The 22,614-nt window shown below is 43.8% G+C and overlaps 1 protein-coding gene across 1 annotated transcript in view; it reads right to left on the reverse strand.

Annotated features, from left to right (window-relative positions):
* Window positions 1-22,614, reverse strand: part of LOC141087859 (uncharacterized) — a 97,121-nt gene that overhangs the window by 31,936 nt on the left and 42,571 nt on the right. The window contains exons 7-10 of the mRNA XM_073573684.1: window positions 18,703-18,750; window positions 15,265-15,290; window positions 9,105-9,221; window positions 2,570-2,648 (exon numbers count right to left, since the gene is read on the reverse strand). Of these exons, the coding sequence (XP_073429785.1) occupies window positions 2,570-2,648; window positions 9,105-9,221; window positions 15,265-15,290; window positions 18,703-18,750 (270 nt within the window). The remainder of the gene's footprint in view (window positions 1-2,569; window positions 2,649-9,104; window positions 9,222-15,264; window positions 15,291-18,702; window positions 18,751-22,614) is intronic.

Here is a 22,614-nt window from a genome sequence, read left to right on the forward strand (position 1 = left end):
ATTCGGAGGCCGGGGCCCCTCAGCCTCCGACTTGGAGGCCGGGGCGGCTCAGCCTCCGACTTGGAGGCCGGGGCGGCTCAGCCTCCGACTTGGAGGCCGGGGCGGCTCAGCCTCCGACTTGGAGGCCGGGGCGGCTCAGCCTCCGACTTGGAGGCCGGGGCGGCTCAGCCTCCGATTTGGAGCCTGGGTTCGCTCAGCTTTCGATTTGGTGTGTCGGCCCTTTAAGACTCATTTCGGTGCGCCGGCCCTTTAACAACCACTTTGGCGCGTTGGCCCTTAAGAGCTAGTTTGGCTCACTGGGCTTCTTCTACATCAACTTTGGCGGACATTCTCTCTCAGGGGCATGTGTCATGTGATGAAGCTAGATTTGCATTTGTGCTGTGGGCTTCGCTTTAAGAGCTGATATTATGTGGCAGAAGCTCTGTCCTGGGGGAGTCATTTGACGTTCGTAGGCGTTGGCATAGTAACTGGGTGTGCCTGCGCATATCAATGAGCTTAACTGCCATTTCAATCGCCTCAGGGCACGTTTTGCCATTTCCCATTGAAAAGCATGACGGGAAAAAAATTTTTTATACGCAAATTGCGCAAAAACTACAAATCCGATCGACACGAAAAATACTTCACACCTCTCATGGATGCTGGCTTCGAAACGACACCTCAACGGAGTCTGTGCATGTAGCGGTTCGGGCCGCATTCATTGCGGAAATCAACTTAATAAGAAGAAGAATAAGTTAGCAGCGTTCGGATTACAATATAGTGTTTTTTTCAAACCACTATAATAAGAAGAATAAGTTAGCAGCGTTCGGATTACAATATAGTGGCTTTTTCAAACCACTATAATAAGTTAGCAGCGTGCGGATTACAAGATAGTGGTTTTTTCAAACCACTATAATAAGAAGAACAACTAGATGTGTATTTCCTGAAGGAAGTACAGATAGTGGTTTGAAATGGTGCCCGGGCTGCCCCTTTAAGAGAGACTTGCCTGCTGCCCCTGCAAGACTTTCATCTCAGGGGCCACTTTGGCCTCAGGGTCCGATTCGGTGGGCGGGGCCCCTCAGGGTCCGATTTGGTGGGCGGGGGCGCACTTTGGCGCACATTCTCTCTCAGGGGCATGCGTCATGTGATGAAGCTAGATTTGCATTTGTGCTGTGGGTTTCGCTTTAAGAGCTGGTATTATGTGGCAGAAGCTCTGTCCTGGGGGCGTCATTTGACGTTCGTAGGCGTTGGCATAGTAACTGGGTGTGCCTGCGCATATCAATGAGCTTTACTGCCATTTCAATCACCTCAGGGCACGTTTTAAGTTTCCCATTCAAATGCATTGAGACAATGCATTCCAATGACGGGGAAAAAAAATTTCAAACGCAAATTGCGCAAAAACTTCAAATCCGATCGACACGAAAAATACTTAGCACACCTCTCGTGGACGCTGGCTTCGAAACGACACCTCAACGGAATCTGTGCGTGTAGCGGTTCGGGCCGCATTAATTGCGGAAATCAACTGAATAATAATAAGAAAAAGAATAAGTTAGCAGCGTTCGGATTACAAGATAGTGGTTTTTTCAAACCACTATAATAATGTGAAGTGGATTTTCCTGGGCCCATCCAGCACCTGGGTTCAAAGGCGTATTGGGGTGCATATGACTTGGTAGCAAGGCAGGCCTTCTTGCATTCAATGCAACATTTATGGAAGCCCTCCTGGACATCTCGTAAAAGGGGTATTTGGGGTGCGTTGTAATTCTTGGCAGCCCATCCTCTCACTGCATAGGCAAAAACAGTTTAGGAGACCCACTGTTTAATAATGGCCCTTTAAGTAGATTAATGCCGCCTGATGCCCCGGTAAAAATAGGTTCTGTGACTTTAAGAGTTCCTCCTTCATAAATGAAACAAGAAGTGTCTGTTTGTGTGTCACCCACCACATGGCCAGTTACATAGCCAAAGTGGTAGAGGAACATTTTGGTCGGGGTTAATTATTTTGCCTTATATACAAGTCATTAATCTGGAAGGCTATACCTTAACATATTTCCCAGCAAAATCTGTTTTGGTATGTTTTTTGGTGCACCGGTAAAAACGGCATAAAACTCCGACAACATTGTTTAAAGCTGTGAACTAGGAGTCAGGTATATGCTTCCAGGGGCGATCCCCATGATGTCATTTGAGCAGTGTTTCCATCATTTTCAGACGTTTTTAGACCTTAAAAGGATCCCCGGGGGGGATAGTGGTAAAATGATTGGGTCTCTCATAGACTTACATTGGGCTTCTTGTTCTGTCCGAGTACCCAAGAATTCCAATTTGCTGGACACAAGCAACGAGCATTTTAGTGCTCGCCCATCACTAATTTTGATCCGTGTACCAATGACTTTTCAAGCTAAAAATCGGATTGCAGTAAAAAGGACAACAATTTAGGACTTTCCTGTCCACATTTAAATTAACTAATTCTGAATTGAATCAATTAAGTTCCATTTTATTTATCTATAAATGGATCCAAAAATGGAAATAAAACTGGATATGTGAATGATGTCTTACAGTACAATGAACGGATACCAGAATGATAGCCGTATTTAGAGCTTACCTCTTCGGTTTCGTTGATTCATCCTTCCCGGATCTCAATTTACCCTTTCCAGCACTCCTTGGCGGAGTTTTGTGCGTTCCTAAAATATATACCAAAACTGATTATTATTCTCATTAACATACCAGATTTACACATCATCAGAGTAGCATTCTCCACCTCTCACAATGGAAGAAACACAATCTATTACACACTATATGGACAAAACTATTGGGATACATACACATTACTCCCAGAGGAGAATTTAAGACATCCCTTTTTAAATCCAGGATCATTAACTCTTTGGTCCCAAAGCCTGTTTTAGCCTTCATAGCCAGGCCAAATTTTACAGTACTATTCACTGTCACTTTATGTGGTCATAACTCTGGAACGTATCCCAGTGATTCTGAGACTATTATTCGTGATACATTGTACTTCACGATAGTGGTAAAACTTGTTCGATATAACTTTATAGTAATAAATATAATGTTTATTTCTAAAAATATCTGAAATTTGGCGAAACTTTTGAAAATTTCACAATTTTCAAACTTTTAATCTTCATTCCAGAGAGTTATGTCACACAAAATAGTTTAGAAATAACATTTCCTACATGCCAAAATTTGCTGTGCAATTTTTCCAAAGTACGCAGGTACCCCATATTTGTTGAAAAACGACTGCTTGGGCACATGGTAGGGCTGGAAAGAAAAACAGCAGAAACCCCCACAGGTGATCCTTGTAGTATAAACTTCTCCTCTTAAGCAATTCATCTAGGGGAGCAGTGAGTATTTTTATCCCTCAGCCGATTCACAAACTTGTATAAGGCTATGTGCACACGTTGCGGAATTCCCGCGGAAATTTCAGCGGGAATTCCATTCCGCGGGAAAACCGCATTTTAAATTTCCGCGAATTTCCCGCAATAGTAAAAAGTTTGTCACACCTGTCAATCATTTTTGCAAGCGATACTACAGATCGCTTGGAAAACGCTAGCTGATGCCTTGCGACAATGACCTTAGCCTGCTGACGCTGCGCGGGACATCGGAAGGTGAGAATTTGACGATTTTTTTAATTTTAATTCTATTTTTTACAGGGATATGGTACCCAGAGCCCAGAGGAGAATCTCCTCTCCTCCGGACCGTGGGTACCATCCGCAAATGTTCTGCTAAGGCTAAGTGCACACGTACTTTTTTGCCCTGCAGATTTTTCCACACAGAATTGAATAAATCAGCAGGTCAAATGACCTGCATTTTTCCTGCGGATTTCTTCCTTTATAGTGCGGTTTTCTTGCGGTTTTCCCCCTGCGGATTTGGAGAATGGAGCAGGTGGAAAACCGCACAAAAGAAGTGACATGCTGCATATTTTGTACGGCAAGAAAACCAGGCGGAAAAAACCGCAGCGTCCGCACAGCGGTTTTTTTTTCAATTGATTTACATGCTACTTTACATCACAATGCGGATATGCAGCGTTTCTGCGTGGTAAAATCCGCTGCGGATCCGCTAGAAATCTGCATCGTGTGCACATGGCCTTACTTTTCGCATGGTGGGCACAGCCACATGCGGAAAGTAAGCAGAACAATGCATTCCTATGTGTGCGGATTGTCGGGATTTTCCCGCGATTTCGCACAAAGAATGAGCATGCTGCGTATTTTTCTGCGATGCAATTCCGCTGCGGAAGAATCCGCAGCATTAGCACATCATGTGAGGAATGCCATAGAAATGCATGGGATGCTTTTTTTTTGCGTTTTCACGGCAAAATTGCGCGTTTAAAATCGCCACGAAAGCGCAAAAAAAAGCTACATGTGAATACAGCCTAAAATGGAGATGAAACTCCTGTAATTCACCGCGTTTTACAAAACACACCTCTCAATGAATTCATCTAGGGGTGAAGTGATCATGTTAACACCACAGGGGGGTCCACAGAATTTTATACTATTGGGTAGTGAAGAAAAAATTATATTATTACCACAAAAATGTGGCAATACCCTATAAGTGGCTGTACAGAACTGTTTAGCCACACAGCGAGGCTTGGAAGGGACAGAACCATATTTGACTCTTGGAGAACAAATTATTCTAGAATAGTTTCCGGACTCCAAATACAGAGATCCTAAATGCCACAAGAGCTGAACTCCCCCCCTCAAGTGACCCCATTTTGGAAATTACACCCCTTTGGGATTTCATCTACAGGTGTAGTGACGATTTTAACTCCATAAGTGTTTTCACTAAACAAGCAGCAGTGGATGTTGCTGACTGAAAATTGCAAACTGCCATTATAGTGACAAGTACGTTGTAGTGCCCAGCCCATGCTTCTGGATACATGCACCCGTAAATTAGGCAGCCTCTCATCGGTATAGAAATGCCAAACATGTGGACGCTAAAAGTGGATTAAACACACTGGGGCTCAGAATAGAGGGAGGCATTTGGATTTGGGAGCACAGAATTTGCTGAATTTCTTCTAGGGTGGTGAGGAGACAGAGCCTTTGTGCTACCAGTAACGTGGAAGCCCTCTATATTTCCGTTAACAGATGACATCTGAGTGGGGACTTACTTTTTTTGTGTATTGAGTTGAAGCTTTCATTGGGAATATTTTACATAACGTTCGGAATCACATTTATCTGGCGCTCTACGCTGAACATTTTACTTTGGGGTTTCCATCTAAATCTCAGCATGACCAGATTTTCCCCAAAGGATCCATTCACTATAATGAAGCAGCAGAGTTACTCTAGACTCCGTCTGACCTCTGTTCTGAGGTTTCCTTCTTTTCAGAGGTGCAAAAAATTGACACTTATGTAGGACTAAAGATGGACACTGCCAGATCACAGGTCAGACGCTGTCCACAGTGCCGCCGTCTGCTTCATTATAAGGAATCTTCCACTGTGGATTCTATCTGAATCACGTATTTCAGAAAGTTACACGATAACCCCGGTGTAAGGGCTCAGCACAGATCATAGGATAAATGGGAGCTGAGCCATGTGATGGCTTGTTTTTTGTGGGATGAATTGATGTTTTTATTGGTACCATTTTCTGGCACATTTCATCGCTTTCTATTCCGATTTTTGGGAGGCAGAATGAACAAACACCAGAATTCAGAAATTGCTTTTTGGGTTATTTTTTTTTTAGTGCTATTCAGCTTGTGGTAAAATTGATAAGAAAGCTTTATTCTTCGGGTCAGTATGATTAAAGAGATACCCAATTTATATAGTTATTTTATGCTTTGCCGCTTTTTCGTAACTAAAACTTTTTTATAGAAAAAAAATGTTTTGCATCACTTTATTCTGACAGTTATAACTTTTTCATTTTTCCACTGTTGGAGATGTATGGTGGCTTGATTTTTGAAGGACAAGATTACGTTTTCATCGCTACTAGTGTTATTTCGATTTGACTTTTTGATTGCGTTTTATTGTAGTGTTTGTTTGGCGATATGAAAAGGCAAAGGTTCTTGCTACTTTTTTTTTTACGGTGTGCACTGAAAAGTAGGTAACTAGCATGACAGTTTTATAGGTCGGGTCATTCAGACTCGATGATACCAAGTATGTACATACAACCAATAAAAACATACGTATTTATTGTTTTCATAAATTTTCTTCCTTCTTTTTAAATGTATTTTGGCACACATATTTGTTATCCCCGCGACCGGAATGTCCCGAACTAAACTGTCCCACTAGTTAGCCCCTTTAGTCAACACCGTAAAAAAAGAAAAAAAAATTGAAGACCAGGCAAAAAAACTATGCTTTATCATCATACCACTGAACAAAAAGAGCAATGAAAAGAGATCAAACAAGAAGAAATGTAAACAGTGGCTAAGAAACACATTTGGCATATGTCAGAAACTAAAATACGATTGGCATTTTTGGATGAACGTATCGGTCAAGCTGAGAAGGATAAGATGTTTGAAAATTTAAGAATGAAACCTGCAAAGAAAAAGGAACTGAAACAGTTGGAAGGTAAAAACCTAGTTTTTGAAGGAAAAGACCTCAGCGACTTTGTTAGGCCGGTTTCACATTAGCGCTTTTTCAGCGCGCGCACGGCCGGGGGTAGCTCCGCCCCCGAGCCGGCTCTCTGCCCGGCGTGCCCGCCCCTTGCTTGTAGCGCCGCCTAATAGCGGACAGCGGCGCCTGCGATCGGCGCACCCTATCTTTAGCATAGGGTGCGCAGATCGTGCGGAGGCCGTGCGCTAGTTGCGCTTTGACCTGTGCTGCGCACTTTTGATGGTGCGCCGTGCGCGCCAAAATCCGAAAAGTTTGATTTTGGCGCGCACGGCGCACCGTCAAAAGTGCGCAGCACAGGTCAAAGCGCAACTAGCGCACGGCCTGCGCACCCTATGCTAAAGATAGGGTGCGCCGATCGCAGGCGCCGCTGTCCGCTAGTAGGCGGCGCTACAAGCAAGGGGCGGGCACGCCGGGCAGAGAGCCGGCTCGGGGGCGGAGCTACCCCCGGCCGTGCGCGCGCTGAAAAAGCGCTAATGTGAAACCGGCCTTACAAGTTAAACAAAGACATTCTTTGAATTCTTTGGGATCCACGGACATAGAAGAATATTGCAGTGATACACTAAGAAGCTCCATCAATGCTCTTAAGGTGGTGAATGACACCTCGGAAATTGGCATTGCTCTGATCAAGAAGTTTAATAATTCAATGAGAGATGAACAACAGAAACAGTTCTTGTTAAGAGTTGTCAAGTATTATAGAAAAGTCGTCACCAAGCGAACAAAAGGAGTTGCATCTTTCACAGCACATTAGTTTAAATCATTTAATACGTATGATACTGCCTATCAATGTTACTCTTTATATTCAGTATTAATCTAAGTTTTTAACTTCTAATAAAAAATACTTAACATTGAAAATCTTTTTTTTGCATACTTTTATTAAACTGATAAAAGTGTGCAACCTCTAAATATTGTTCGATCGCCTTGAAATTTGGCATATATACCGTATATACTCGAGTATAAGCCGACCCGAGTATAAGCCGTTCCCCCTAATTTTGCCACAAAAAACTTATTGACTCGAGTATAAGCCTAGGGTGGGAAATGCTCCATAGATTATTCCCCCATATGGTGTCCCCAGAAGAAGATCCATAGATTATTCCCCCATAAGAAGCTCCATAGATTATTCCCTCATATGCTGACCACATAAGAAGCTCCTTAGATTATTCCCCCATATGCTGACCCAATAAGAAGCTCCTTAGATTATTCCCCCATATTCTGACCCATAAGAAGCTCCTTAGATTATTCCACCATATGCTGACAACATAAGAAGCTCCTTAGATTATTCCCGCATATGCTGACCTCATAAGAAGCTCCTTAGATTATTCCCGCATATGCTGACCCCATAAGAAGCTCCTAAGATTATTCCCGCATATGCTGACCCCATAAGAAGCTCCTTAGATTATTCCCCCATATGCTGACCCAATAAGAAGCTCCTTAGATTATTCCCCCATGTTCTGACCCCATAAGAAGCGCCTTAGATTATTCCCGCATATGCTGACCCCATAAGAAGCTCCTTAGATTATTCCCGCATATGCTGACCCCATAAGAAGCTCCTTAGATTATTCCCGCATATGCTGACCCCATAAGAAGCTCCTTAGATTATTCCATGTGCTGCCGCTGCTGCATGTAAAAATAAAAAAATGACATTCACCTCTCCGTCGCTGGATGTCAGATACTCACCTGTGCTGCGTCCATGGCTGCTCACCGCTATCTGCCACGTCATCGGTCAGTGACGTTCAGACCGCAGAGGGCGCGGCGCGCACTAATCACGTCACCGCTCCCTCTGCTGTCTGAAGTCACTGACCGATGACAGACAGCAGCAAGCAGCCATGGACGCAGGACAGGTGAGTATCGCTATACTTACCCGTCCTGGCGCTCTCTCTTCATGCGTTCAGCTGTCAAGTGATACCGCTCATTAAAACTCATGAATATGCACATATTCATGAGTTTTAATGAGCGGTACCACGTGACCGCTGAAGGCAGGAAGAGAGAGCGCGGAGAAGCTGGGGGCTCAAGAGACAGCGTCAGGACGGGTAAGTATGACCTGACACCCCCGATGTATATGACTTGAATATAAGCTGAGAGGGAGACTTTCAGCCCCAAAAAATGGGCTGAAAATCTCGGCTTATATTCGAGTATATACGGTACTTTATACATTAGTGAGACTTGGGGAGTAAGCAAAGTCTGCAAAAATTTGACATTTTAATTTTTACCATACAAAATGAAACAACCTACCCTTCAGTCAACACCGTAAAAAAAGAAAAAAATAGAAAATCAGGCAAAAAAAACTATGCTTTATCATACCACTGAACAAAAAGTGCAATAAAACGAGATCAAACAAGAAGAAATGTAAATAAAAATGGTCCCACAAAAAACAAGCTGCCATAAAGCTCCGTCAGCAGAAAGATTAAAAAGTTAAAGCTCTGGGGGCGTGGCCTGGGCAGCTGCAGGGACAGACGTGAGTCGTTTGATTTCCCTCCCCAAGGCCACAAAAAACTATTAAAACAGGGGTTCTTGCACGTAAAACCCCCTGAAACAACTTCCCACTGGAGCCCTAAAGGAGGCAGAATGCAGTAGACTTACTGGGGTTGCGGAGCTCTGGTGACAGGGGAGCGGCAGTCGAGGTGGATGCATGACTGGCCAGTACCGGCTCCCTCCCACGCTCCAAGGTTGCAGAGACAAATGACTTCTCCAGCGGACCTGGTCGAGAAAGATACGAGATAGATAAATACATTAGAAAAATATATATATACTAGATTATGGCCCGATGCTATCGCATCGGGAGGATGCGATAGCATCACACCTCTTGCCATGTTAACCCTCAACACACACTCCTCTCACCTTTCACCATCTCCACTCACGTCCACTCACTCTTTCACTCCACATACGACCCCTTCTCTCACTCCGTCTCTCATACTCACGCCGTCATCGCCGCTGCTCCACGATCCCCCACATCATCTTCCGCCGGCGCCATCCTGGATCCAGACGTTGTCCACGCCGGCGACATGTTCTTGCGGCGACGCCATCTTGAGTATCGTGAAATCCCGCGATACTCAAGATGGTGTCGCTGGAAGAACATGTCGCCGGCGTGGACGACGTCGGGAACCAAAATGGCGTCGGCGAAATCTCGCGAGTTTTCGCCTACGCCATTTTGGATCCCGACGTCCTCCACGCCGGCGACATGTTCTTGCGGCGACACTATTTTGGATCGGCGAAATCCCGCGATACTCAAGATGGCGTTGCCGCAAGAACATGTCGCCGGCGTGGAGGACGTCTGGATCCAGGATGGCGCCGGCGGAAGATGATGTCAGGGATCGTGGATCAGCGGCGATGACGGCGTGAGTATGAGAGACGGAGTGAGAGAAGGGGTCGTATGTGGAGTGAAAGAATGAGTGGACGTGAGTGGAGATGGTGAAAGGTGTGTGTGTTGAGGAGGAGTGATGTGTTGAGGGTTAACATGGAAAGAGGTGTGCGGTGACGTCACCGGTTACAACTGGACGGAAGTTGTTACAACCGGAAGCTGCTTAGGGCATTTATTAATATAGATACAGTTGTGGCCAAAAGTATTGACACCCCTGCAATTTTGTCAGATAATACTCAGTTTCTTCCTGAAAATTATTGCAAACACAAATTCTTTGTTATTATCTTCATTTAATTTGTCTTAAATGAAAAAACCCCAAAAAGAATTGTCCTAAAGCCAAATTGGATATAATTCCACACCAAACATAAAAAAGAGGGTGGACAAAAGTATTGGCACTGTTCAAAAAATCATGTGATGCTTCTCTAAGGCTAGTTTCACACTAGCGTTTATGAGCGCAGCGACGGCCTGCGCACGGCCGCCGCTAAGCCCCGCCCACCGGCGCATGACGCTGCATGCGCCCTGCGTCCCCTATCTTTATCACAGGGGGCGCAGGCCGTGCGCAGTATGCGGTTGGTGGCGCATGCGTCCTTTTGACGGTGCGCCGACCAGCGCCAAACGCAACCTGCTGCAGTTTGGTTGCGTCGGCGCACTGGCGCATGCGCCGCCAAACGCATACTGCGCACGGCCTATGCCCCCTGTGATAAAGATAGGGGACGCAGTGCGCATGCAGCGTCATGCGCCGGTGGGCGGAGCTACCGGCGGGGGCGCGGCAGGGGCGGGGCTTAGCGGCAGCCGTCGCTGCGCTCATAAACGCTAGTGTGAAACTAGCCTAATTTGTGTAATTAACAGCATCTGTAACTTACCTGTGGCACCTAACAGGTGTTGGCAATAACTAAATCACACTTGCAGCCAGCTGACATGGATTAAAGTTGACTCAACCTCTGTCCTGTGTCCTTGTGTGTACCACATTGAGCATGGAGAAAAGAAAGAAGATCAAAGAACTGTCTGAGGACTTGAGAAACCAAATTGTGAGGAAGCATGAGCAATCTCAAGGCTACAAGTCCATCTCCTAAGACCTGAATGTTCCTGTGTATACCGTGCGCAGTGTCATCAAGAAGTTTAAAGCCCATGGCACTGTGGCTAACCTCCCTAGATGTGGATGGAAAAGAAAAATTGACAAGAGATTTCAACGCAAGATTGTGCAGATGTTGGATAAAGAACCTCGACTAACATCCAAACAAGTTCAAGCTGCCCTGCAGTCTGAGGGTACAACAGTGTCAACCCGTACTATCCGTCGGCGTCTGAATGAAAGGGGACTGTATGGTAGGAGACCCAGGAAGACCCCACTTCTTACCCAGAGACATAAAAAAGCCAGGCTGGAGTTTGCCAAAACTTACCTGAAAAAGCCTAAAACGTTTTGGAAGAATGTTCTCTGGTCAGATGAGACAAAAGTAGAGCTTTTTGGGCAAAGGCATCAACATAGAGTTTACAGGAGAAAAAAAAGAGGCATTCAAAGAAAAGAACACGGTCCCTACAGTCAAACATGGTGGAGGTTCCCTGATGTTTTCGGGTTGCTTTGCTGCCTCTGGCACTGGACTACTTGACCGTGTGCATGGCATTATGAAGTCTGAAGGCTACCAACAAATTTTGCAGCATAATGTAGGGCCCAATGTGAGAAAGCTGGGTCTCCCTCAGAGGTCATTGGTCTTCCAGCAGGACAATGACCCAAAACACACTTCAAAAAGCATTAGAAAATGGTTTGAGAGAAAGCACTGGAGACTTCTAAGGTGGCCAGCAATGAGTCCAGACCTGAATCCCATAGAACACCTGTGGAGAGATCTAAAAATGGCAGTTTGGAGAAGGCACCCTTCAAATATCAGGGACCTGGAGCAGTTTGCCAAAGAAGAATGGTCTAAAATTCCAACAGAGCATTGTAAGAAACTCATTGATGGTTACCGGAAGCGATTGGTCGCAGTTATTTTGACTAAGGGTTGTGCAACCAAGTTTTAGGCTGAGGGTGCCAATACTTTTGTCTGGCCCATTTTTGTAGTTTTGTGTGAAATGATCAATGTTTTGCTTTTTTCTTCATTCTCTTTTGTGTTTTTTCATTTAAGACAAATTAAATGAAGATAACAATACCAAAGAATTTGTGATTGCAATCATTTTCAGGAAGAAACTGAGTATTATCTGACAAAATTGCAGGGGTGTTGTTCAGCTGCATAGAAATACATTTAGCCGCACGCTCCGGTCCGAGAGCCCGCGGCAGTCCCAGGTTTTCATGCCAGAGACTTGCACGAGAAGCCGCAGCATTTTTGGATGCGCAGAATTGCATCAAATTCTCAGTGTAGTGCGCAACCAATGATAGACTATGGGAATTTAAGGTTTGGTGTGCACATGCTGCGGAAAAATATGCTCGGATTTGCAGCATTTTTTTCCACAACATGTCAATTCTTTTTGCTGATCTGCAGCATTTCTGCACCCATTGACTTGCATTGAGTAAGTCAAATCCGCAGGTTTAAAAAAGATCTGAGGATTTGCGTGCAGGAAACGCTGCAGATAGGGAGAAGGGAAGTGTGTGTTCAGAGACTGTGCGTGTCTGAGTGCGGTGGTCTGTGTGTATCCATTTGTGTTTGCTTGTGTCTGCGGGGGTCGGCAGGTATGTGCGCGGCTGTGTGGGTCTGTGTGTAGTCAGGCATCGTACGATGAGACTACTAGCCCTATCCTGCTATGCCTGCTACAGTGACATCAGTAGCCGATGATGGGACAGTAAGTAGTCCCATCATGCGGCTACTGTGTTGAAATAGTAAAAATAAAAACAAAATACATACATATTCACCATACTGCTACCCACAAACCCCTTGATCCTCTGTAAAAAAAAAAATAAAAATAAAATAATAATAAAGTCAACCGTATACTCCCTGTTGCGACAGAGGCAGCAAAGCAACCCCAAAACATAAGGGAACCTCCGCCATGTTTGACTGTAGGGACCGTGTTCTTTTCTTTGAATGCCTCTTTTTTTCTCCTGTAAACTCTATGTTGATGCCTTTGCCCAAAAAGCTCTACTTTTGTCTCATCTGACCAGAGAACATTCTTCCAAAACGTTTTAGGCTTTTTCAGGTAAGTTTTGGCAAACTCCAGCCTGGATTTTTTATGTCTCGGGGTAAGAAGTGGGGGTCTTCCTGGGTCTCCTACCATACAGTCCCTTTTCATTCAGACGCCGACGGATAGTACGGGTTGACACTGTTGTACCCTGGGACTGCAGGGCAGCTTGAACTTGTTTGGATGGTAGTCAAGGTTCTTTGTCCAACATCCGCACAATCTTGCGTTGAAATCTCTTGTCAATTTTTCTTTTCCGTCCACATCTAGGGAGGTTAGCCACAGTGCCATGGGCTTTAAACTTCTTGATGACACTGCGCACGGTAGACACAGGAACATTCAGGTCTTTGGAGATGGACTTGTAGCCTTGAGATTGCTCATTCTTCCTCACAATTTGGTTTCTCAAGTCCTCAGACAGTTCTTTGGTCTTCTTTATTTTCTCCATGCTCAATGTGGTACACACAAGGACACAGGACAGAGGTTGAGTCAACTTTAATCCATGTCAACTGGCTGCAAGTGTGATTTAGTTATTGCCAACACAGGTTAGGTGCCACAGGTAAGTTACAGGTGCTGTTAATTACACAAATTAGAGAAGCATCACATGATTTTTCGAACAGTGCCAATACTTTTGTCCACCCTCTTTTTTATGTTTGGTGTGAAATTATATCCAATTTGGCTTTAGGACAATTCTTTTTCTGTTTTTTTCATTTAAGACAAATTAAAAGAAGATAATAATACCAAAGAATTTGTGTTTGCAATCATTTTCAGGAAGAAACTGAGTATTATCTAACAAAATTGCAGGGGTGTCAATACTTTTGGCACCATTTTCCCCAAGACCCTCAAGCAAAAACGAATGGTGCGGGGAACTAGTTGGCGAAGTGCCTCGACCCAGTGCCGGAGGGCTAGGGCCTTGTCCCGAGGGAGAATTACCAACCCTCAGGAGGTGTCAAAGATCATCCCTAAAAAGGAAATCTCCTGAGTTGGAACAGGGGATGATTTCTTCAGACTGACTAACCACCCTAAGCGGGAGAGTGTATCTAGCGTGATGTTGACACTTTCCTCGCATGCTTGAAATGACGGGCCTTTGATCAAGAAGTAGTCTAAGTAGGGCAAGATGACTTTGTCCTGGGAGTGCAGGATGGCCATGACGACCGCAATGACCTTTGTGAACACTCTGGGGGCAGTGGCTAGCCCGAAAGGCAGGGCTGCGAACTGGTAGTGTAGGCCGTTGATAGCGAAGCGTAAATATCTTTGATGCGGAGGGAAAATGGGGATGTGCAGGTAGGCATCTTTGGATGTCGATAGAGGCCAAATACTCTCTCCGTCTTATGGCAGATATGACCGAGAGGAAAGACTCCATGTCTGATCCTGACAAATTTGTTCAGGAGCTTCAGGTCCAGAATGGAGACCAGCGATCAGGAGCTTGTAACCAAGGTAAACAGCGGGTTTCTAAGCGCCCCGCGGAGCTTAGAAACCCTCTGTGTACCTTAGTTACCAGTGCGCTGATGCAGGGAGCTGGTAACCAAGGTAAACAGAGGGTTTTCTAAGGGCCGTGTGGCATTTAGAAACACGCTGTTTACCTTGGTTACCAGCTCCCTGCATCAGCGCGCTGGTAACTAAGGTACACAGTAACGTCAGCGCTCGTCGTCGCTGGTGTTGATCGCTGGTAAAGCTGCTTGTTTGGTAGCTTACCAGCGATCATGTAGCGACACACCAGCGATCCTGACAAGTTGATATCGTTGTCGGGATTGCTGGTGAGTCGCTATGTGTGACGGGGCCCTTAAGAGAGAATATGTCAGTAGGTTTTTGCTATGTAATCTGAGGACAGCAGGAGATAAAGACAAACACAGAATTCAGGGATGTCTCTCTTGTCAAAGTGTGTGCTGCTGTTCACTAACTGTGAAGGATTTATCACAAAGAGATTAAAATTGCAGGACCATACTAGTTTAGCAATGCCCTCTCCTGTGATAAGCAGCTCACTGTCCATGGACTTTGTGCATGGAGAGCGTGGTGTTGGCAGGGGCAGCTTTTCAGCTCTGCTTCATTCTGAATCTAAAAGCTCTGAGTCAGAACTGCTGCACCCAGAAATCTAAGTGATACATGGTGGGATTCAGCTTCTCTTTGCCTGCATTACATTGCTCTCAGATGAGTATTAAACCCTGCTTACAGATTCCCCTAAAGATTTTATTGGTGGTGTCAAACCATTATTTATATGTCCCTTTAAAAAACCTATAGTATAAAAAAATTTGGAATAAAGAAAATATAAAGTCACATGTTTGATCATACCTTCTTCTGACCAAGGCTCTATTACACTGTAGATTAAAAAAAACAAAACATTATATGCATGTAAAAAATATTAATTACAATATAAAAATTAACAAACAAAATTGTTATTTTATAAAGTGAAACACTAGTACTGAAATTTACATTAAAGGGAAATTGTCAAGTGAAAAAAAATGCAATTAACCTGCAGATATGGGGATAATCTGCATGTTAATAGTGTTCTGAACCTGTCTGTTGCGGGCGCTTAGAATCTCACTACCAGGAGAAAATTAAACGTATTCCTCCCGGTAGCAACTGGATTTCACTCAACACTCTGACTAATAAAGATAATGAATAAAGTTTGAACATAACTGCTCATGCAATAATTTTCCTTCTTTTTATTGGAATGTGCTGATTGTAGATTCAGACTTAAGGCAGCAAAACCACGAAGGAACACAAACTAGGAGTAAAGAGACACACTTAAACCAGGATATGTGCTAAACCTTTACACATCCAAGGCATTGTCTCAAGCAGCTTCTAAATCAAAATGGCAATGGGGGTAGATGAAGCTTACTGAGACAATGCAGCCCTTCATAAGCCAGGAGCGCATAGTTTGGTTTATTTCACAAGTGCTTTTTTTTTACATTTTGTTTCAATAAGTGTCCCTTTGTGAATTTGGTGCCTAAAGTTTAAATCTACAATGTGTAATTTCCAATAAAAACAAGGAAAACCATTGCATAAAAAGAATTCTTCAAACTTTCGATTGGTACTGCACTTAACCCCTTCATGACATATAGGTATGTCATACGTTGTGTCTCCCCCTTTGATGCGGGCTCCGGGCATCTTTTCAGGCATATTGACAGCTGATCTGATCAGCTGTCACGTGCTCTTCACAGCCGAGAGCGGAAATACGATCCACCTGCGGCTGTTAACATTAAATACTGCTGATTTTAACATGAGCTTTTACATACAGCAGTTCTCTCTATGTAAAAGCTCGTATTAAAATAGCATTGTAAAACGCAACTGGAAACATCTTTTTAATACCAAATAATCTTCAAAACATATATATTTAAAGCAGTTAGATTTATAGATGTCAGTGACTAATACTGTTAGTGTCTATGTGTAAAATTTGGGACCTGTATGTATTTAATAAAAAGGCGGAATAAAGTATTTTAATGAAATAAAACACAGTTTTCCATCTTTATTCTTCTGGTAATCAAAATGATGCCCTCAATCTGTAAAAAATAGAAAACTAAAAACACCAGATCATCGCAGGTCAGGCTGGGGGGCTGCGCAGCATCAGTTAAATCAGCGCTAGTCATGGATGCTGCGCAGTGATTAACTTGGGAGCATGGGAAAACCGTGGTCCCTTGCTAAGCTCTTAATATCTGTCCTCAGTCACTGGCTTTCCCTCCCTGGGCCAGAAAATTGCGCGGGAGCCCACACCAGTTTTATTCGTGAATACATTCTTTTAGTAAATACATACAGGTCCCAAATTTTACACACACATACCACTAACAGTAATAGTCACTGCCATATATATAAATCTAACTGTTCTGCATGGGTTTACTGTGTGTAAACCACTGGTCCTATCCTGTCGGCTTCTGCAATGATGTTACAGAAGCCGGCAAATGAATTATCGGCTATTCTGCTATCTATCTCTCTATGAAATATAGATATATATATATATACATATACACACACCTATACTATGTGTATATATCTTTGCTATTGTAACCTGTCAGTGTGATTTTACAATATAGCGCACTCAATTGCCGGCTTTTCATAGGACATCGGTGCATATTTCTCGCAAGTCACACTGATGGTCCGTGTGGTGTGCAAGTTTTTCCCGCCTTGCATTGGCGTGTCTCGGCCGATATACGGTGCAAACCGCAGCATGCTGCGATTTCACTCGCAAGTGTAATACGGCCGAGAAAAAATACGGTGATGGGAGATGCCCCATTGATTAACAGTGGTCTGAGTGCTATGATTTTTTTCTCGCATAGCACTTGTCCGTATTCCTCTCTAGTGTGATTCCAGCAATAGACACACCATTTTTTTCCCCAAAATTTTGGAATTTTTTTTTTAGCACTTAAAAATAAACAAGAACCTATACATATTTGGTATCTGCAAACTTGTAATACCTGGCGCATGTGCCGTACTGCTTTTCGGCTTTGCTTGCAGTTGGGCAAAGCATACAGCGCACGCGCAAAATTTATATGCGATCTGCGATATTCACAGCAAGGAATGCATACAGCAAGTCGAGGAGGGGTGGAGTCAGGGAACCGAAGCAACGCCCATCGGACCGGACACATTACCATACAGCCCAGGAGCAATAAAAAAGGTTTTATGGTTGACACATGGGGAGTCAGAGGGTTTCAGAAGTAGTTGTGGAATGCATAGCTGACACTCAATTAACTGATATTTTTAGCAGGTAGGCCAAAAAAGTGGTGACAGGTTCCCTTTAAGTACAGTACCAATCAGAAAAAAACTTACCTTTATAAGCCACCCACTGCCCTAAAATGACAGGCCTCTGCCTATGAGCGCATACAGCCCAAGGGCTGTCATTCCAGGGCAGGGGGTTTGGGAAAAAAGACAGGAGACTGCCGGTCTGACAAGTCCATAGTGTAGCCTTGATCCCCATCGGCTACTAAAAGCCACAGCGTTTCAGAATAAAACATATATGGCTGAGTTCACACAACCAGCACCTGATATAGGCTGGCAACGGTTTAGGCACAATGCATTGTCAGGTTCCCGGTAATAGGAAAAAGCATGTTACTGAATAATAATAAGAGCATATATCCGAAATAGATAAAGCACCTGGCTTAGTCCTAGAATGGTCCAGCTGTGCAAACAAAATAATTACACACCTGGTCAAAATTGTTGGTACCACTCTTTTAGTGACAGAAAAACCCACAATGGTCACAGAAATAACTTGAATCTGACAAAAGTAATAATAAATGAAAAATCTATGAAATTGAGCAAATGAAAGTCAGACATTGCTTTTCAGCCATGCTTCCGCAGAATTAAAAAAAAAAAAAAAAAACTCACGAAATAAGCCTGGACAGAAACGATGGTACCCCTAACTTAATAATTTGTTGCACAACCAACTATTTTAACCACGTGTGTATGTGGCTGGAACATTCAAATGTTCTCTGTTTCAGGGTTGAGTTCCCCTACATCATACTAATTAAGCAAGATGCTTTATTTGCATGTACCTAATCACTTTTTGATAAGATTCACCTATACATTTCGAGGGGGTCAACAAAAACGGACCTAATACAGACATGACCCGTATTGCATACGGATCCACTGCAACCTTCTAAACTTCTCTTTCTTTCCAGTATACATATGAAATACAAAGCAAATTGATATAGTTTTACTGTAAGTTTAACTTGAATTCAAAGGTTATATAAATTGTTCATCTTATTTGTATTATTGAAAGTTGTCAAATTTACTTACAAGTCTGACTCTTCTGGGGCCTCAAACAATACATCGTCAAATACAACTCTGTAGAAACATAGAAATCAAGGTCTCTTTTAGTGTCAAAAAGAAAACAAAAATACAATTTTAAATGATAAAACCATCAACGTGAGGGAATTGTCCTTGCAAATGTGAAGACGTATTAATTGTTCTTCCTTCAAACTGACTGTTATACATATGAATATTGTAGTGTCCCAGTACCTCCTCCTATTTGTTGCAAAATATAGTTGTGGGGGGGGGGTGTTACCAAAACCTATGTCCTGTTATGTGGTTTATTTGATAAATTGCCCTATACTACCATCTACTGTCCAATTTTCAATTGGCCAGGAAACTGCCACAGCCTACGCCAGGAGGGCATGTTAAATGTCAATCTTCATAGAGACAGAAGAGATAGAGCTATACAAGGGCTCTTCTGCTACACTTCACGCCTTTAATGGTTCCGCCAGCGTGAGGGCCTCATGTTCTGCTGCATTTTCTACTGTTTGCCCTGCGACAGGGAAACGTATCAGGACGGGATAATCGGGAGTAAGCAATGAACAATATTTCCACAGTAAACCAAACTGTGTAGGCCCATCCATGGTAGTGATATAACTTTACGACTGTGTGAATGAACCCCTTCCCAACATGTGCCATACATATACAGCTCTGCGCAAAGTGCGTTTCAGCAAAAAGCAGTATATCTACAGCGCCACAATCGCACGGCCTCACGCTGAGAGCCACGGCGATCATGTGCAGGTGTCATCTGTACGTGACAGCTGACACCCTGCAACAATGCCCACGATCGCTGCTAGCATTTAACCTTTCAGATTCTGCTGTCACTAGTGACAGCGGCATAGAGAAGCATCGCGCAGGGAGGGGGCTCTCTGTGCGCTTCCATCAGCACAACACGACGTGATCGCAATGTCCTGATGGTCTCCATGGTGACCCCCGGCATCTTGATGGCAGCGGGGTCGTTCCAGGTCCTGAAGGGAAGGTGGCTTGCGCCAGCACGCCTCCTTCCTTGCCTGTCAGATCGCTAATCTGACATTACATAGTGATGTCCCATCCTGGGACAACGTAAAAAAGTTAAAAACAAAAAATTACTAACTGTGGGGGCGTGGCGATGTAGTGGAGCTGAGAGGACGTGCTTAGGCAAAGCTCCCATAATCCTGCCTTTAATCCGGTATTTACACCACCCAAACGTGACTTACCTCGGTGATAGTGTGACCTCCTGTAGTTCTCCGGCTTATGAGGTGGTGTGGTGTGCGGCTCCGGTTGGTGTGGATCTGGGAAAATCCGGGCGGGAAACTCAGCCAGCAAAGAACGGCGGCCAATTCTGCGGCACTCCACAGAAGTTGGAGGCGCAGCACGGAAGAATCCTCTTCAGATGCGGCTGACCAAACAGCATATTGGACTCACGGAGGTACACAGGGAGGAACACGCAGTGTGAGCGCTGAGAAATGAGCCCCGTGTTTCCCCATTAGAGATATAAATCGCCTGCTGGCGAACGCCATTATATATTAATCCAGCGCTTTTACTTTTATAACTGCTGCTCGAGACTGAGACCGTGGATACGGCGGCAATCTGCTGACAACGCACCACTTCAAACCACATACTGGGGTTTGTTGTGGGACTCTTAGGCTGCGTTCACACTTTGCGCTTTTTTCGCGGTGGTTTTTAACGCGCGATTTTGCCGTGAATGCGCAAAAAAAAAACCCAGCATCCCATGGGATTCCGCAATGCTGTATACAGCATGCTCATTAATTTGCGGAATCGCGGCGATTTCACCCACATAGGAATGCATTGTTCTGCTTACTTCCCGCATGTGGCTGTGCTCAACATGCGAAAAGTAAGCAGAACATTTGCGCAGGGCTGTGGAGTCGGAGTCGTGGAGTCGAAGTTAGTTTTGGCTGGAATCGGAGTCGGTAGAAATGTACCGACTCCGACTTTAAAAAAAATGTATTAATATTTCATAATTGAACTTTCATATGAATTTTATAAATGTTACTCAAATATATATGTTCTATCAAACTATGAACAACAGTGATAAGCAGTTCTGCTGGAGATAGAGACATTTCTTACTTCTTGTGTGTCACTGTTCTCCACTGCCCTTATCTAATCTTATACTTGGTTAACCTCATGCTGCCCCAACCCCCCTACTTACAATGTATGAAACTGAAAGTGAAAATGTGTTGCAAATTCTTAGTAGTAAAGCTCCTCCTCTAGACTAGATCATACTAGGTGTGCATCTTCCAAGCATCTCACAGCTGCCTGCTACTCAGAAGAGGAAGACTGTAAGAAGTATTATCCTTTCAACAAACTTTGCATCAGTTAACTGAGTGTACATGAGGAATAATAACAGTATTACTGACCACTATATCAGTTGTACGACCTGGCAATAATTTTGTACAATTGTTTTTAGGAAAAACAATTGTCATTTGGATTGTGAATGCAGAATTAAAAACCTGAGAATGTCAAAGAAGCATCACATTAAATCAGCTGTATTTGAACATTTCACCATCACTCAAGATAGAAAACATTATGTCTGTCAGTGTATGACAAATGATCCAGACGAAAACAAATGCTGTGAAGCCAAGATGAGTGCATATTCAGGCAAAGATAAAAATGCTCCTACCAGAGCTTCTAATCTAAAGAGACATTTACAGCACTTTCATCCAGAAGTACTGAAAGCAGTGGATGAGAAAGACTGCATCCAAACCAATGAACCAGTGCCCAGCTCTTCCAGCCAAACAAAGGAGCAGAGAACTTTGCAGCCATCAGTTGCAAGATATTTTGTAAGAGACAAAGTTACTGTGACAATGACAGTAGATACATTTAAAAAACAGATCATAGAGCTTGTTGTAAAGGATAGTGTGCCTATTTCATTATTTTCACGACCAGCTTTTATGTGTCTGAATGGGGAAATGGCCCGCAAGCTTGGTGTTTCTCTGGAGAGAGAGAGTATTAGAAAATTAGTAATCGAAGAAGCTTTTAAACAAAAGGAAGAACTTAAAAAAACTCTCAAGGGACGCTTTCTGTTTCTTAAAATGGATGCCTGCACACGTCACAGAGTGAACTATTTTGCCATCAATGTCCGATTTGTTTGTGACAAAAATGAAATAGTTACCAAGACATTGGCAGTAAAAGACACCAAAGCTCATCACACCAATGAGTTTCTCCGCAATGCATCACTGGGAACAGGACCTGCCGGGAGCATCACGATGATCGGGGACGCAGCGCGGGACGTCAGAAGGTGAGAATAACACAATTTTGTATTTTTTTTTTATTTTTATCATTAGATCTTGTTACTACTGATGCTGCATAGGCAGCCTCAATAGTAAAAAGTTGGTCATACTCGTCAAATACTGTGTTTGACGAGTGTGACCAACCTGTCAATCAGTTTTCCAAGCGATGCTACAGATCGCTTGGAAAACGCTAGCATTCTGCAAGCTAATTACGCTTGCAAAACGCTAGTTTTTCTGCGGGAATTTAAAATGCGGTTTTCCCGCAGAATGGAATCCGGAATTCCGCGGTAACTTCCGCGAGAATTCCGCTACGTGTGAACCCAGCCTTATAGTAAGCTTTCATTGAACAGAAACTGAAGTCGCAGTGGGTACAACTGCTAGTGAAGTAGCATGTTAGAGTGAATGTTGGCAGCTTTGTGCTTTCACTTTCATTTCTCCCTGCTCTGCATGGCTGGAGTTATAGAGGATGTAGCAGCTTGCTGACAGTGCACCATATCATATCTGGAAGGGATCAGACCAAACAAACTGGCTGTATTACTTTGCATTAGTAAACTAAGAAATCAGTGGAAGGGGGGAAAATATACTTGACCAACTAGCTGTTTCATAAACGTTAATTATGAACCGATCAAAGCTCAAGGGCGGCTGAATAGCTAAAGGAGTTTGCAAG

Source organism: Dendrobates tinctorius, unplaced genomic scaffold (assembly GCF_039654945.1).
Source record: "Dendrobates tinctorius isolate UK_male_01 unplaced genomic scaffold, ASM3965494v1 ptg000036l, whole genome shotgun sequence".
Taxonomy (NCBI): domain Eukaryota; kingdom Metazoa; phylum Chordata; class Amphibia; order Anura; family Dendrobatidae; genus Dendrobates; species Dendrobates tinctorius.